This window comes from Amia ocellicauda, chromosome 6, assembly GCF_036373705.1.
Source record: "Amia ocellicauda isolate fAmiCal2 chromosome 6, fAmiCal2.hap1, whole genome shotgun sequence".
Taxonomy (NCBI): Eukaryota; Metazoa; Chordata; class Actinopteri; order Amiiformes; family Amiidae; genus Amia; species Amia ocellicauda.
The window spans coordinates 33,942,307-33,961,004 of NC_089855.1; the positions used below are offsets into that span (position 1 = coordinate 33,942,307).

At 39.4% G+C, this 18,698-nt stretch overlaps 1 protein-coding gene across 6 annotated transcripts in view; it reads right to left on the reverse strand.

The window, feature by feature from the left end:
• itsn1 (intersectin 1 (SH3 domain protein)) overlaps positions 1-18,698 on the reverse strand; it is a 146,442-nt gene that overhangs the window by 71,218 nt on the left and 56,526 nt on the right. For 2 of the 6 annotated variants that reach the window (XM_066706992.1, XM_066706994.1), the window contains 10 exons: positions 16,371-16,434; positions 12,562-12,722; positions 11,405-11,581; positions 9,240-9,318; positions 8,011-8,120; positions 7,393-7,456; positions 6,964-7,101; positions 2,755-2,864; positions 1,627-1,704; positions 885-1,147 (listed from right to left, as the gene is read on the reverse strand). In XM_066706992.1, coding sequence (XP_066563089.1) covers positions 885-1,147; positions 1,627-1,704; positions 2,755-2,864; positions 6,964-7,101; positions 7,393-7,456; positions 8,011-8,120; positions 9,240-9,318; positions 11,405-11,581; positions 12,562-12,722; positions 16,371-16,434 — 1,244 coding nt within the window. Of the gene's footprint in view, positions 1-884; positions 1,148-1,626; positions 1,705-2,754; positions 2,865-6,963; positions 7,102-7,392; positions 7,457-8,010; positions 8,121-8,808; positions 9,211-9,239; positions 9,319-11,404; positions 11,582-12,561; positions 12,723-16,370; positions 16,435-18,698 lie in introns of those variants that run through there. The other 4 variants (XM_066706997.1, XM_066706996.1, XM_066706993.1 and 1 more) reach the window with 3 other exon arrangements.

Here is an 18,698-nt window from a genome sequence, read left to right on the forward strand (position 1 = left end):
GGGAATTTGCAAGGTAACCATAACATCCCTCTAACCATAAGGTCATAGGTTCGAATCCCGCATTGGCCCATGGATGTGGTGTCCTTAGCTTAGATACTTAACAGGAGATAGCTCCAAAATCACATTTGCTGTGGAAGAGACTAAAAACACAAAATACTAGTACATACTACCGTCTTTTTTTTGTACATACCGTTACAATGTTATATGCACTAGGCCGCCATCGTTCCCACTTCCAGGTATTTTCAGTCTTGCCTGCTTCCCCCTCAGATTTCAACTCTGCTTTTAGTCAGCTTTGATTTGTATACTTACTATAATTTTTTATTTACCATTACGATTTTTACTTTTTCCAAAAGAAAATCTAGTAAATGTGAATCTACTTCAAATAGATCAAAGAAAGTGATGACTCTCACAGAAATATGAAGCATTAAATAAACTGGTGAATGGTACGAATGCATCAGCTGTCGGCCGCGTGTTTCCTGTGAATGAGTCCACTGTACAATCCATTAAAAGCAAAGAAAAATCGGTTTTCCGATTGAATTTGTGAATTTTTAAATCCAAATTGTTTACTGTGCTTTATACATGTAATTGAGAGTGTACAGTATATTGGGTGCTCAGATTAAAAAATTTAAAAATACAGCTTTAAGTTTCTTTCTGGATCTTTCTATTCAAATTTTTATTTGGTTTTCCTAGTTTTTCTAACCTAAGAACTCTATTATAAGGTTTAGTATTAAGCCTGAGAAAATGTGAAGGTTGCATATTAAGTGTGGGCAGTATAATCAGCTACGATTTTGCAAATTTCAAATGTTGAGGTGCTGGTGTACATTAAAAAGAAAAAGGGAAAAGAAAAACACATTGAACTGGGTAACGCCCAAGCCGACGCTCACCTCTCTCCTCTCGATCTCTTTCCTGCGCTCCTCCTCGCGCTGCCTCTCCAGCTCCCTCTGCTTCTCCAGCTGCTTCTCCAGTTCCAGCTGCCGCCGCCGCTCCTGCTCCAGCCGCTCGCGCTCACGCCGCTCCTGCTCCTGCCGCTCCAGGGTTGCCAGGCGCTCCTGCTCCTTGCGCTGCTGCTCCAGAAGGGCCTGCCGCCGTTTCTCCAACTCCAGGTTTCCCCGTTCAAAGTTCTCCCGTTTCTTGTCCTCGAACGTCACTGGGGAGGCAGAGGAGGAAAAGAGATGCTTGGTTCCAAGACTGGGAACTTCCTAGAGCAATCTTTCGAGGGGGACATTGAAAGGAAGTTAACAGGATGTTAACTTTTGAATTTTTGAAGTTGAGAATGTTGATATGAGCCGATATGAGAATGTGGCATTAATGCAGGTATTCATTATTGATTGAAAGCAGCAGACTGTGCATTTGGTGGGAAAACCTGGATGTTGATAACATTATAATACTCAATTTGGAATACTAAACTTATAGTAAAGTAAAGTATAGGTTGATTAAAGGCTAAGATTAAGATCCAGGACACAAAATTCTGCTTGCTATTATTTGCATTTTCACATTGATCATTCAAGTAAGGATTATTTGCACATATCAAACCTTTTTTCTTTTTGTTTTCTTTTCATGAATGAAAATATAAGCTCTATAGTGAATTAATAAGATGTAAAGTAAGATTTAGATAGTGCTGCTCACCCCAATGCATTGTAAAACACTTTACTTGTAGGAGAGCTTTCATTTCATCCTCAGCTGAAGTGCACTGTTGAAGCCATTCTACACCAGCACATCAGGTAAGATAGAGAAGTGACACATTACTTTGCCTGGTAAACTAGAGGAGCAAATCAAGGCGGGTCTGAATGAGTGCGATTTAGCCAGGGCTAAGAGGTTAACACCTTTATATACATGCATAGATACATACATAACATACATACAGCATCAGAATTTGTATGTCAATGCAGATAAATGTTCCAATACATGAAAATATAGTGCCAATACATTTACATCCAATCAGATACGTATGGAGTTCATGAAATATACATAGTTCAATAAACTATTGGCTAAGAACCAGTACTCTATTACTAGTTGGCTGGGCCCAGTACATTCTTGTCTGGGTAAACGCCATTATAGTATGCCTTTGAAAACACCTTTATGAAGTCAAAGCTGAAGAGTTTCCATTATCAAACTCCACATCAGTGAGTTTGCTTAAGCAGGAGCACCCCCACAAACCCACCAAACACTGAGACTGGAGGTCAAACATTGATTGGTGACACTCATGAGGGGATGAGTGAGTGAGTGAGTGAGTGACTGAGGTGGAGCAAGCAGAAATGGATTAAAAAGTAAAAAAATCAGAGTGATTTGCACACCCTACATGAGAAGCAGCTTTAAATAAAAGTGGGATTGAGACCAGCATTCTTCTCAGTTGGGTGGTTTGTTTTGTTTTTTAACATATCCCCTGGAGCAAAAGCATTAGCCCTGGGGTGTCAGACTACAGTCCTAGAGGGCCACCGTGTCTTCTGGTTTTTGTTCTGGCCCAATTCTGAGCTCCTTAATACACGATTAACTGGATTAATTAAACGCTTCTCTCCAAAGTTCGGTGGGTCAAATATCTCAAGTAATCAATGTTTTAAGCTATCAGCCATACACATAAGATTTCAAAAAAATGAATTGAGTAATTGGTAGTTTTACTTATTGTAATAAAAAAAAATGAACACAATATGGTCAAATAGGACTGGAGTTTGACCCCCATGTGATAGCCTATCCATTGGAAATGTGATATATGCATAATTGCGTTGGCCCTGGAGAGAGAAAGGGACAGACACCCACCTGGAAGCTTCTTTTCTGGGGGCAGCTCCTCCTCAACAGGCTCCTCCTGGACCCTCTGGTCCACCAAATGTAGACTGGTGGTGGAGATGCCACTTCCAGAGCGAACTCTTCTAGATAAAAAGCACAAGATAGGTCCACTGCACTGCATTACCACACAGACAGCTGCCCTGTTCTCCCCAGAGCAGGGTTCAGTATAACCAATGTCAATATGAAAGTGACCCTGACTTACCAGAGACCAAATGAGAAATGGAAAAGGCAGTTCAGAATTGTAAAGAAAAATAATTAACAAACTAATTTAAAGATAAATACAGGGACATTCACAAGACAGTTATTTCAATAGTTCATGTACCTTTTCACTTAGTTTGAAAAACAATAAATCAGGATACATTTCCTAGGTACTTAATAAATTAGGAAATGGAATAATAGTAATAGCAACTTGTAAAAATCTCTTATTACAAATATTAGGTTTGACCAATACTTCTGTATTAAAATGTGGCGTCTACCACCTTGTGCACACATTTCCACTTGGAAATGGAAGTGCATGGAAACTTTATTGACAAGTATGCTTTGTGCCTCAGTCTATTACTTCGGTCACAAAGTTAATCTTTGCCAAAATCAAACCCCGAATTAACCGAGAAATAGTCCTGAACTCAGAAGGAACGGTCTTGTATGTTTTTTAGGTTGAACAATCATTCCTGTGTCCTGTCCCAATCAAATGTAACAATAATTGCTCAGAAGAAAAAAAAAAAGGAAAAGCACACATCCGAACAGGCCGATTGTTAAGCAATTATTTCCTTCTATGAAAGCGGTTTCTGGTAATCACAGAGCGGGTAGACTCTTCTCCATTTGAGTCACATCGGCACCGAGCAACACACAAGAAACTAGTGTCTGTGCTAGTAATTTAAAAGTTCATGACAGGCTTTTGCTTTTGCCAGTTCTGTGAACACATTAGAGACAATGGCAAAAAGGATGTTCATTCTTCCAGGCACCACTTTGTGAAAACCTACATAAGCCTCTTCAGTGCTGAAAAAACATTATAAAATCCATAGTTTTCGGAGAAAATCTATATAATATTTGAACGTGACTTTAGTGTTGTAACACACAAATGTTGTCGTTTGCGTCCTGGTTAACAACCCGGACAGCTGACAGTAGGAACCAGTTTGATAAAATTTTAATTACTGCAGACACTTGATATACTCTTTCCTTCTGCCACTGTCAAAGCCAAATCCATAGGCCGGGCTATTCACTGTTAATAAAGACATCACCTTAGCACTATTGTTCTGTCCTTACTGTATTCTATATCAAAGTTTATTTAAACTTAAATAATCAGACTCCCAGTGCTGGCCAGTGTGGGGGGCTGTGCAAGGGCTTCACTTTGCCAGTCTTTGATGGCACTGTCTCTGAATCAGGACTGGGTTGGGTATGCCGCGCCAGGACATTCTTGGATCTGAATAGAGTGATTTCCTGTGGTTTACAAAGGTGCCTGCCACAGTGCCTGGGTCTGTGATCCACTGTGGGGGGGCTGTGGGGACACAAGACTTATCCCACCAGAACACTGCAATAGCTGAGATTTCTCAGTCAAATCCAGGTCAGCTCTGTTCCCCTAAGTTTGTAAGAAGTAGACTTTAAATCTCGAAGCTCAACACATTTTCTGATACTTCCTAGCCGATTACTTTAGAATTCCCCTCACTGGACAACATTTAAATGAATGCCTGTGTTCCATATGTGCGCATAATAAAACTAGAGTTCTCTCTGCATCATCCAATTTTAGAAGGGCATGGAAATCACAGAAAATAAATCCACAAGCACTGAAAAGTTTTCCTGCAAGTTCAGTCAAGAAGTGGCAGGCCTGTGCTGCTGAAATGGGTCGTATGAGGTGATGTGACTCTTGAGGCTATGATGCTTGCGAGTCTGTTTGTCAATGAATCCGCATTCTGGAAAACGTCCCCCCTCCCCCCACCACATACACACCCTTGCCATATATATGGCTAGACTTTCGGGCTGTATAAACGTTGACATATCATGTTGCCAAATTGCAATGCTTGGAATGAAAGGGGACTGTGGAATAAGTAACTGGAGATTCTAAACTGTGCAATACACCACAACAAAAATAAAAAAATAAAACAAATCTTCCACCAGAACACAGAATAAGACATTGCATAGTTTTTATTTTACATCTGTTAATTCACTCGATTCCGTGTGTACACTGCAATGATACCAGAAAAATGTAGCATTTCCGTTTTTCGTAAGTAGAACTGATCTTATTATGTTTGTATTTTAGTTTTGGATAATATGGATTAAATCATTTTTAAAAAGCATTTAATCAAGCATTTAAAGCTTCGAATACAAAAGGCTTAGAGAACCAAGCATGTACCTGCTTAATGAATGTAGGTAATGATCATCCGTTGCCTGACCATGTACTTAAACAATATCTAAACTCTTGCGTGATAGGTAATTACATTTAAAATGAGGGTCAGTAGGCAACAGCTGTAGTTTGCAATGTACAACAGAGTGAAAAGATCTAGTGTAGTTACCAAGTTGTTACTTAAATGTGCCCTGCTATGTTGTGTTGGGAATGTGAAAGACAAGCAACATCTCATGAAATAAAGCACAAGCAAATGCATAGGCCTACATCTTTAGGAAGGAATAGCTTCATGCCCACTGGCCCACTTTAGCTCCCATTTTTTTCAAATCACCAGAGCACCACATTTCCACACTGGGAGGTTAACTCCCAGAAGGTGAATTGCTCTCTTAAAAGCAAATGCAGTTCTAAAGAAGGGAAGTGAGGGAAAGTTGTCATCTGCACACAAACTTAATTACAGTAGTCAAAGTGCAATTCAAATTGAATTAAAATGAGGGTGGGGGTCCTATAACAGCACTTCCACCCTTGAAGAGACAAAATGGTTTTCCACTGTGTACTTCAGACATCTGCACCAGTTATTCATAAATCAGAGTCACTGCAGTGCATTCCTGCCATCTGCAGGCATTTTTCATAATGACTTCAAAATGACACTATAAATTATATGCCCAGTAATGCAACTGAGTATACTGGCAAAGTTAGCATTACAGACACAGACAAAGACTTACTAGACAGTCAGCTGAACAGGCTTTCAAAGGCTCAGTGGCACTGAAACACATTAATGATCAATGTCCATGAAGTTTACTCCAGAACCATGGACTAATCCACCAAAATACCATAATGAACATGTTGCCATCTTATTTAAGGCACACAAGGTAAAACCGAAATGTATACAATTATTCTGGTAATCATTTTGTGCCAGTAGCACCATTATCTTGATTTTTTTCTTTATAATATTAAGTCAAATTGAACAAGAGAAAAAACATACATGGCAGCCAACTTTGTTCTACAAAGTATATTTAAGAAAAAACTTTCAGGTCATATGAAAAATGACATGCATGCATACAATTTCAAATTTAAATCAGAAGAAACAACAACAAAACAAAACGACTTTTTGAAAGCTTGTTATGACAATCCAGATAAACTTCTGAAATCAAGTTAAACTTCTGTATGTCTGATCACTCTTAATAGTGGTACCCACATTAGTAGCCCATGCAGGTTTATACAGGTCTCTTGACTTCAACACGATGCTTTTTGGGAAAAGGGTTTTGGTTCAGTTACACAAAACATAAATTCGATTGTGTAGTTAAGAGGGAGGAGCGAAAAACCAGGAGAGACTGCTGCCCACGAGGATATGAGTGGGCCGGCTCTGGTCACTAAAACAAGTATTCTGCATTGTTCTTTGCCAATCTCGCTTCAACATTTTGAAGACAAGCTTACGAAAATATGTACTGGTCTTACACATAAGCAAGGAGGTACCCAAGCCCTTGGTGATACTCAATGAAAGCAGTGTTGCCCATGTGGCACACTTACTTAATACATCATGGAGCACCATCATGCATCTTATGTGAAATAAGAAAGCAAACCCCCCTTTCAGGGAAACACCTGAGCTGGACTTGATGCCCCCGATTGTGACAAGAACTTATTTAATTCAAATAAATACAAAGTTTATTATTCTTCTCCATCCAACCATCCATCTATCTATCCTCCTACCTACCTACCTACCTACCTACCAACCAACCTCTCTCTCCCTGTATCCATCTCATATGTCACAGAAGGCTGTAGGACTTATTCATGCATGGTAGCACACCACTGGAGCACAGCACACTGGAGCACAGTGAGGTACACACCTGAAAGCAGGGGGGATGAAGTCTGGAGGGAGAACGGGAGGCAGGGGCTGGCCTGACATAGCCATGTCTATCAAATGCATGGCTAGGATGAACTCCTCTGCAGTCAGCTTGCCGTCCTGGTCGATATCCGAGAGGTTCCTTCATAAAAATTGGAAGAGACTCTAATAATCATCACAGCTCTTTAATATTACAGGGGTGCCAGCTCCACCAAATCAAAGAGGCTGGCAATGCGTTGGAAATCAGTGATTTAATGGGTTCCTGTCTAGTGATCACATTTCACAAGGTGGTAATAAACAATGTGGCTCTTGTCAGGGAATGCCTATTCAAAGTGTTCAACATGGGTGATATTGTTACATATCCTTAGGTATTTCAGGGTTTCAATTCAATATGTATATACAGATGTAAATAAATCAGTAAATAAAGGCTTACCATATAGATGCTAATTGAGCTTGTGGTAAACTAGACTGCATGAGGATGGTTCTTGCCTGTGGCCCTTAAAAGGAAGAAAAAAGATCATTAGAGACTAACTAGGTCTAAAGCGCACAGAGCTTCTACCATATGGATTTGCTTAATGTGGCTTTGTGGTGACAATAAATTAAAGACATGCACTGCAAAAAATGCTTAATAAAAATAAAATAAAAAAGGATGACAAATAGTTATGATGTTTTAAATCTATGTATTATTCCCAAACTACATCCTTTAATATGTATGAATCTGACTTTAATATGAAAATACAGGAATTATTGTGGGGGCAGTTCACAAAATAAAGTAAAATAGTTCAAGAGATGCATTTTAGCTGCTATTAAACAAAGAAGCAACAGATTTTTTCAAATATTTCTCTGTAGCACCGCAGTTAAACCAAATTCTGTGTTAGGCCCTTTCTTTCTGCTCAGCTGCCAGCTAATCGAAATACAGCAAATTTTCCAGCCACTTCTTTATCATCCTCTGCCACCTGTGAGGAAGTGAGCCAGCGGCCTTGTTCTCCAGCCCTTTGTAGAGTAACGCATAACAGCACTGTTTACAGCTTTTAACTGTAAGGACGGGTACCTGTTAGGTGCCCACTCATCATTTTGTCATGGCTGTTGAAGAGCTGCCGGTACTTCAGCCGTGAAGACTGAGGGACTGCCCATTCAGAGAGTGCAGGGGCAGCTGGGGCACTGCAGCATCAGAGAGAGGGAGGGAGCAATAATATCAGTAGCAAGCACTGAACAGGTAATTTCTATATAGCATACGTCTTAACAGGCTCAAAGAATTTGGAACAAAACCAACTCAGACTCATTAAGTTGAAACCTGCTTAGGTCCTCGCATCAATTATCTACCAACATTTTAAATTAGTGAAATGTTACTTGTTTTCTTACACGACCTTCATGACAAAAATATAGTACAGTAAACTATTTTTGACTACTCACGTGTGTGGGTGGGTGTAGGATTGTTTTGGGGGTGAGACAATCTAACAAGGTAGATTTTTGTTCATGTGCACATAACACATTACTTGGCAAAAGCTGAATACTGAGAAAAATGCAGTACTGGGTTATTCTCTAAAAGCAAACAAAGAACTAAACTAATACTACAGCACAATTCATTTTCCTTCAAACTGCTCAAGAGTGTTACGAAACAACTCTGAAACTTTTTTTTTTTTTTTTTTTTACTTCTGTTTTCTTTGGGAGGGGGTTTGGTTTGGGTTTTTTCTATACTGGTTAAGAAAGTAACAGCAACTCAGGAGAAACGTACTCAAACAGAATGGAAACCAATTATTAAATCAATATATTTGGGCACTCCATTCTAGTGTGCATTTGTATGCAAATACATATATTAGCACAAGGCAGAAAAAGAAAGAAAACTTACAGAAAGAAGCCGACATTCAGGCTGGGATTCCAAGTTAAGTCCATAGTGTTGCTCACTCAGCAATCTTGCTTCCTCAGAGCTGCCTGAGTTGCTTTATCATTTATGACTGCTCTCTCAGTGAGCCCAACCTCCTGTTGTCCTAATCTTACCCTAACAGAAGTCTGTGAGTTACCGCAAGGCATGCTGGGAGGAAGTGAACTGTTGTACCACTGGTGCATTACAATTTGGAGCCGGAAGCATCAGCAAAAAGCTTAGGCTGTCGGCACAGCATAAAAGCTACTCAAAACATTCTCGTTTTCCTAGCCAGAGCGCAGCTCACTGGCACATTACTATACGTTTTTTGTTTTTGTTTTCTTCTCCCTAATGAACTTTTCACTCTATTTAGCCAATCTGTGGTTAACCATGGCTAGCGGAAAGACAATGCTACTCACGTTGGAACATCGAAGGACTGTGCCTTTTGTAGTTTTGTACTGGAACGGCTGAAGGAAGCAGTTTTGTTAAGTGATGCAGCTGTTTGCGTGTGGGAAAGAAAAAAGAATAATTCAGACAGGTTTAGGTAAACGCGGTAAAGCAAATGCTAAAGCTCACAACCTGAGCATGATGACAAAGTTTAAAACATTTATAGGTAATATAAATGTCATTATTTTAATGACCTGTATTTGAATTAGTCTCTCAAGTATTCAATTGAAAGTCACTGGCTACCACTTTTATTAAATTGGGTGTACACATTTTAAATATCTTCAGCTTTGCCAATTTCATGCTGTTAGATTTTTTTTTTCCATAAGGGAAACTAAGGTGGCAAGACACAAAATCAACAAGTGTGATTCCAAAAGTGAAAAGTGAAGAGTGAAATTGGCAGGGCATCATGCTACTTGTCAAGATAATATGTTGTTACCAAGAGCACATATGCAGAGTGGTTTCTTCCATTGTATTACATGTTGTTGCTTGTTTTCTGTTCCTTATTGAAAGCAAATACCTTGCTTTGATATGCTTAGTACACTGGAATTAAATTTTGCTAACCCCATTATCCAAGGCCTGTCACATTAACATTAAAAAGTTAGGATACATCTGACCCCAAGTTTCTTGAATGAAAGATGTGCCAATCTGTCTATAGTCAGTCTCTGTAGCTCTGTATTAGACAGTCACAGACATTTATTTGTCCCGTGTACTCTGGTTGATTTCGAAAGTTGTGATTCATTGTCAACCTATTTGTTAGTTATCCTCCTGGTTCAAGGTTACACCTACTTGTGCCCCATTTTAAAAACTGAATAATTGGGGTTGTTTTGAAAAGGACCATGTCTGGCAAAAGTATTCCGACCCTCTCACAGCTTTTGTTGCTTTGAAGTTTGCAGTCATGATACTTTCATGTGTGTTATATACACAACCAAATCCACACATTCAAAGCAAAAATAAATAGACAATATGAAATATAAATGAAAATGTCATGATTGCATCAGTATTCAAACTCTTTACTGTGTGCTAACCCAAATTAATGAATGTGTCCAAAATGACCTTAAAGAGCCACACAATTAGTTGAACGGCCTGTCTGTGTGCAAGAATAGTGATTCTCATGATTACACAATGCAAATACCTGTCTCTGTGAGGTTCCTTGGTCAGGTAATGAATTTCAATCAAAAACTCCACCATGAAGACCAAGGAGCTTTCATAGTAAATCAAGTATTTGAAAAGCACAAATCAGGAGAAGGGTACAAAAAATACTGAAGTCTCTGAATATCCACTCAATCATCAAGAAATTGAAGGTGCAATGTGCCACCCAGACACACCTAGATCGGGCCATCCCTCCAAACTGAGTAGCCTGGCAAGGAGGAAACTGGTGAGGGATGCAACTATGAGACCAATGACAACTTTAAAAGAGCTACAGAATTGAGATGGAAGAAAATGTGCATCAGTCAGCAATATCCAGAAAACTTCACAAAACTGGCCTTCTCAAAGCACCTGGGTGATCCTACAAAAATGTGGTAAAATTTGTTGGTGAGACAAGACCAAACTGGAAGCCATCAGTTTTCCTTGCTTGCACATATAACATTAACCTTTTTTAATTATATATAATTATTACCCACATCCCTATACTTGTAACACAGACACATGGCACATTCAGGACTATTTTCAAAAGGGTAAAATAAGAACATGGTTGCTAAGTAACTTTTTAAGACCATAAAACTGGGTCAATGAATACACTCTTATAATATGCACCTTTAATAAACTTTCTACCTCTTACATTTCAATCAAGTGATTTGACTGTAGAAACCACCCTGCAAAAGTCATTATGCAACCATCTTCTTATTGGGGATCCTTACTGAAAAACCATGCAGTTCACATCATAGGAAACAGGGAAGAGGTATAAGGAACACATTGGGGGGGGGGGGGGTTACACTGAAAGTAAAGGCCTTAAAATCTGAGTGAGTGAGATACAGCACAACCTTTTGCTGTGACTTTCGCTAAATCCCCCGAATGAATTCTAACACCAAGTAGCATTTATCTAGGACATTTCTAGGTAGAAAAACTTTGGTAGTCCATAACTAGTGCTAATTTGGGTTTATGAAACCAGCCCTAAATGCTCCAGGAACAGCTTTACCTGAATGAGGGAAGCCCGGTAGAGGCTGGATCATGGCAGGTGCTCCATTGGCCATTGGCGGCACATTCGTGGGCACCGACGTTACCAGAGGAGGGGACATTCCCACTCCTGGCAGTGGGGCCATTGGCACTGGGGCCACTCCAGGGATACCTGGCATAGCAGCCATGCCCCCTATACCTACAGAACAAGAACACCATCCAAATGTCCACATCAGCAACAAAACCTACACAGCTCATCCTAAACAGAGTTCTCTGAAAGTACATAGGTTAAAGGTCATGTGGTCTGCACATGATCTGTACTGACACGGATTGGAAATGGTAGGTAGAATAAAGGTTATGAGTTCACACTTCTGGTTAATCAGAACATGATATTTATTCTACTGTTCCAGCTGGTTCAGTGAGGGGAAGGAAATGTGGGAGAAAGCTACCCCAGCTAAGATTAACTTTGACCTTCCTGCCTCCGCAAGTTATAGGAGTCTCGTTATTCAGCTACCCTTGGTAGAGAATAACAAGACTCTTACGATGACAACCTTTTTGAGGGCACTCTCTTCTGGTTACCATAAAAAGACAAAAACTAAAAACAAAGAGGCATCAGTGTTTAACACCACACCACCCTAACTTTCACAGGCTGCCATCTGGATACATAGTGAAACCCCAGAATTGCAGATTTTAATTAGACAAAGAACTTTGTGTGTGAATATTATATCTGAAAGAAAAACTGCAGGTGACCCTATTCATTTTCCTTGAATATTATAGGTAATTTAGGAACTCGAGTGTGAGAGAGTGAGACAGTGTGTGTGTGTGTGTGTGGTATCGTCAATCTCCTGAATATTGTAATAAAATCAGAGAACTCTTCAAAACAAAACATTAATTAAGACATTGCCAAGGGGGGAGATCTGTCCTTTCCCTCACCTGGTAAAAATGGCTTTTAAAATGATAACCGCTTATAAACATATTTAATTGGATTACACATGACCTATGGAGAACAAGTGTATTTCGGCAGCTGGCCCAAGTTGGGAGCTCATCCTCCATCAGCATCATTACACTCGACAACAAAAAAATAGCTCAGCTGCTAAAAAAGCCATGCTGCTTCTGTGAGAGGAATGATCATCTGAAGCAATAAAGGGGGCAGTGATCCCATCCGGTGGCAGCTCTTACCAAACAGAGAGGCGGTGGGGACAGCGAGGGGGGGCTGTTTCATCACAGGAGGAAGTGAGGGAGGAAGAGGATGGCCCTGGAGCTTCAGTTTGATCAGCTTCATGGCGATGGAGAACTCGTGTATGTCCATCTTGCCATCATTGTTCAGGTCAGCCAGCGCCCTGCAGGAAAACGGTGAGGGAAAGATGCAGTAGGAGTGAGGGGAAAAGTGGTGTGGACCAAAACTAGGGGTAACTTTTTACTCCAAGGATACTTAGAGGCAAGGACAGAGGGTTTGAAGTTAAAGGCTTTTTCTTTATTTTATTTTTTTCATAAAATAAAAATAATTTTTATAAAATAATTTTCCCCATAAACACTTAAATCCAACACTCAAGGGGGCACATTGTTTTGAGATCAAAGCTTTTGAAAAGAAATAAAAATCACGCCAAAGCTATTCACTGAAATAAAACAACACAAGAAAGTACTTTATGAACAAAACAAAGAGGAGATATGTACTGGAAACAAAAAGGAAATACAACAATAACATTTAATTAAAATCCCCTGCCAGCTGCACATTGGCTGACTCTAACAGGATTAAGCTTGTAAACTGCATTAGGTGTCCTGACCCAGATAATGCATGCCCATTCCACACTGGTTATGTAGCTGCATAATGACTCTGCAGCAATCATCCCCACATAGAGACATTGCAACAGCAATGTGCATTACAGCTGCTAATGTGTTTAGTCAAGCCCTAATCATGCAGTATATATTCTCAGGCTTTGACATAACCGCTGGATTTGTGCTTCCAGCCACAGAACCTAACGCTGGTCAGACCACCTTCACACTACCACACACTTCTGTAACCAGACCAGCTGCTTGGCATATATATGTCTGCAATAAATGCCTGCCACTCCTACTACTGGGATTGTTTAGGTATCAAAGCACTTCAGCCGAAGAGGGAGTCTTGTCCTGCATGCTTTGAAAGTAGACCTAAAAGGCATTTGTGATAGCTGCACCTAGGCATGCCCCTGAGTGGAAGGACCACTTCTGAAGATGAGTGGGTCACGGTTTACCTCAGATTACTTCACTTTATAAACACTTGCAGCTTTCTGGGCATCTTGGGGGCTGCAGTGTTAGTGGAAGTAATCAGAATAACACCGCCACGCACGCACATACTGAGAAAGAGGCAGCTGCCAAGGCGGTGATGAGGAATGTAAAGCCATGGATTCCAGGAAGTGAGCTAAATGGCCTCTACTTGTATCTGAGTGGCAGCAGGTCAGTGACTTTATTGGGGTGCTGCCTCCCACATTTTCGTTTTTAAACTCCATTCAAGTAACGTTGCTGTAGAGCAGGGGTCTCAAACTCAATTCCTGGACGGCCACAGCATCTTCTCATCGTTGTGCCAATCTCTCAGTTACTTAAATTGTTTTGATTGTCCCAATTACATGGATTAAATGAATACTTCTCTCTAGGCTGTAAATGATGTTAAAGTGAAGGGCAGACATTTCTCAAACAATGACCCCTTCTGCCACAGGCCAGCATTAGGGTTAAGGTGAGAGTAACCATCCTGCTCGTGTTTAGTCAGCTGCCTGAGAGACAATGCCACCTGGAAGGTGGGTTTTGCTGCCCTCTACTACTGTAACCTACTGTAACCTACTGTAACAGCCACTGCACCTTGCATCAAAAGGACATTTTTTGCATTCAGTTGTTAAATACCTTAAAACTGAAAAAAGTCTAGATTCATTCCAGCAATTGCGAGCTCCAGTGGAAATGCAAATCAGAAAGCATGGCAGGAAATGAGCTGGAGAGCCCTGGTCAGGGAATAAAATTAACACCCCCCACCTGCCAAATGCAGGTAGATTTAGCCAGTGGCAGGTAAATCTGTCAATGTTACCAGCCACTTTGGCGGGTAGCCAACAAGTGTATGGGAACTCAACTTGTTTTAATTTCCTAGCGGATTAGTCGATATGTTTCAAAATACAAATACATTTGTTGACATTGTAGTGTTGGTATCTTAGCTGATTTGAGCAACCGCAATATCATATATATATATATATATATATATATATATATATATATATATATATATATATATACACATATACATATACACACACACATATACATATATATATATGTACACATACATATATGGCATTTGGACAGCCTTCGGTCCAGGAAGACATTTAATTTCAATGAAGCAGAAGCTAGGTTCCTGCAGGTTAAGGATGTGGAAAGATAATTACTTTTAATGACTTTTCATAGTCATAATTACTGACTTTTTAATGACCTGGATCAAAGTGTTTCAGAATTATAATGGTTGCATTGACAAAGTTCATATATGCACAATCGGTGGAATTCTGCAGATCTGCACATATCTGCGCTACAACGCGCTCCATGCCTTCCTTACAGAGAAGCACATATGTGTATAATATGCGCAGTGCAATTAAACTACCACAAATCTAGAGCTGATTAACCCACATAAAAGCCAAACACCCTTCTGCAAAACTAGCAATGACAGAAAAGGAAAGTGGAGTAACAAACACATTCATTATACATACACAAGCAAGCTTTTGCTATTTATTTTTTATTTCGCTGTAACTCGAACGCATAGGTGTTTTTCCAAACATAGACCAGCAGTGTGTGCTTTGAGTGTGGTTTGGAAACGTAGAAGTCAGTCGTTTAAGTCAAGCAGATTGTATAAATTAGCTAGCTAGATAGGTCTTATACATTTTGTATTTTGCTGTTGTGACCTGAAAACATTGCCACAAGGACGCTAAGGTTAAAGCATTTTCATTGCAGCTCACATTGCTAAACTGGCAATTGAATGAAAATGCATAAAAATGTATAAAAGAAAAACATATTGGTTGGTCAGTTACAGATGTAATTGCAAATTCCTTTATAAACAAATAGTTACAACCTTTACAGTTAATTTGAAATTGTTGACAAGTCTGTCGTTATTATTTCGTTTCCAGACGTCTTCTAATAATGCATTTTTACATAGATATTTATTTAACAAAGTTGTTGTGTTAGATAACTATTCAATTACAAAGTATTAATCAATGGGGAAACTATTTGTGATAGAGAGATACATTTGTGGCTCCATAGCTGTGATTCTGCTGAAGAGAACCATGTGCGGTTTGTTTAAATTGCGTCTTTGCTGGCGTTTGCGCAACTGCAGAAGATAGGCAAGGTATTGACTAATGGAATGGACGTTACGGTCTGTCATCATCCCTAGGGATTATATATTTTTTTACCCAATTCAAAGGACGATGCTCCCGTACACCGTCTACTTGCAAGTGTTATAATTCAATAGAATGCAATGTTTTGGTCAAAGACCTAACACTTGCAAGTAGAAACAGTGTGTGGGAGCATGTTTACTCTATCCAGATCCTTTTCCCTCATATGTACCTGTCTAAGAGTCTATACAGGTGTGCGATTAGCTTTTGTTATTTGATTAATTACCTGAATAATTGTCATGTTTTAATGTGTTCACAACACATTTACGCACCATCATGTATCTCTGGAGATGTTTGCCTTTGGCTCATAAAAATACCAAGTGGCTGGTAAGTTTTTCCTTCTACCAGACACAGTGGCAAGTGGCCAAAAAAGTTAATTTTATCCCCTTGCCCTGGTGTAGGACTAGGGAAGAAACCTGCACATATCCTTGGTCTCTGAATTAATTGGCCGTGAGCCTTATAAATCTCCACAGCGCCCACATCGTTAGTCGGGGTGGTGGTTTGATCACCCTGTGCTCCTCTGAGGCACAGCTGATTGCTTTTGAATCAAACATTGAGAAGTGGTTGATGAGGAAAGTAGCAGACACTTACCATATTTGTGCAAGAATGGGAGGGGGCAACCCAGACTGGAGAAAGAAATTCCTTGCCTGATCACCTGTACACACAAGAAGAGGGTGTTAGCAGTGAACTGTGATTTTTAACAAGTTTAAAATTAACTTTATGCTGATATTTGATATTTCTAATGAGACGCAGTCCAAATAAAATCAACCAGAATTGCGTCATCCAGATTTTAGTCACAGCTTATCCTTAAATTGTACATTTTTTGACATTTAAATTCACATAAAAAATCTGAATAATCCCACGTCATTCATATAGAAATAATTTATTAGCAGACCCCCTTATCCAGGGTCACTTACAAAATATAAGAGCAATACAAAAGTGTAATAATACAATACAGCTCAAAACATAATAAAGAATACCGTACAAGACAAACTTTTTGAAAACTCCCCAAAATATCAGGAGACGCCTATACAACTCCAAGTGCGTTTTCATGGAGTCAAAGGAGAGTACGACTGAAATCAAGCACATCCAGACTGCACACTTTGGGAATGAAGGATGTCCACACCAGTGTAAAACTGAAATCTAGATAAGTGCTTCATTGATTCCAATAACACTCATTGACATTCTGCATGAACAGGAGCACAGATTGTGAAGGGTGAGGGAAGGTTTCCCTACAAGTGCAGAAAAGCTCTCTAGTCAATAACTTGTCACTGACAAAACACTCAAGTGCTCTCAATTTTAAATGCACAAAACAGCTTTTCATGAATTACAATTATGAATTTAATTCATTTTTAAAAGTGCATGAATGAATGGCTAGGGAATCATTTTCTGATGTTCAATTCCAGGACAAAAGCTTCTAGTTGCTAAAGACCAAGTTGATGTTATACCCTGACGTTTATCCCACGAGTGTTTAAATTGTTACCATGGTAGGTGACAAAGCTGACCAAAAAGAGCGCCGAAACGTAACAGTGCAAGCACAGCAAGTACGACAGCTACATGCGTGTACATTTTCTGTAAGGGTGCAGAGCAGTAGGGCTGAAAAAAAAAAAAAGGAGATACTTTCAGATAAAGTACTCTCTCTCTCGATTAATGCCCTCTTCATTTCTCAATCGGGCTCCTTCAGAAAGCCCCCGCCTTCTAGTTTTCATTCTTTCAATGCAGATCTTTAGGCCAGCTAAACTTTCCACTGAACCATTTGTGTTAAAAGAAATGAAAAATGTTCAGCCCCTTAAATGTCATATAACACCCAAGTAACACTAATTTCCCCCCCTGACAATATTAATTTAGAAATCAAGTTTAAACAAGACATAAGACCTAGAACCTCACCCATTAGCCTAAACATTTACATCACATTTCAAAACAATGTGAATCAGTGAATGCAATATTAGGTATTCAATTCACATTTCAGTTACAGCTTGACATTGTTTTGTACATTCAGGAAATAACTCTGCCCTTTTCTACACCTGCACCTTATCAGAAAGGCTTCTCAAAGTCAAAACCAGGCATAGATCTAGGGAGTTTGCATGAATTTGCATCAGCAGATTCTGATAGCTTGAGCTCTTTTGCAGCAGTTTTCTTCAATCTGATTTGTATTTAAGTAACAGGAATGACAGGTGGTTTTAAGGGAGACTGGGGAAAGAAAAGTAATTTGTGCACAAGAGTGAATCCACCTTCTGCACTTGCACTCATGTGTGACTTGAATGAGGGATGGGGATGTTTCAGCTACCAAGCTCCAATAGTTTAACCTGCTCTATAAGAATCCATTTTATCGTTAATGCTTGCCTAGAAACTACATCTAGAAATGCTTTCCAAAGACTCTGGTTTATAACAGGAGTATCCAAACCTGGGCTTGGAGAGCCAGTGTAGTTTTTCTTAGGTCACACAATGTGAGTTTTCAGATTTGTGGCTAATTCAGACATTTAGGCAATCACAGATGGGCTATTTACGATGTGTGCAAATACGATTAAAAATGTCTGGTGGGTCAATCCCGACTGACTTTGTTGCACGTGTGTGTGTATATTTTATTAATATATTAGTCACATAGATTTCTGTTGATGTCTGTTTTTTTTTTTTTATAAAAACTACACAACTGTTAAAGTACTACTAATACACCTCTAACCTGATATTATGCCGAACCCCTTGGGAGTCAAACATCTTTCCACATTACAGGTGAAAGCACGATATAAATTGAACTTGCATGGGCTTCAAGCATTTTTGTTATTAATAGTCAGCAATTCATTTTTGTTAGAGCTAACACAGTGTATGCAATAAATAAATCTGTTTAACAAAGATTAAATTGTATATTTTTTAATTATAATAAGTCAATTTATGAGCTTACTTAAAAGATACAGTGCATTT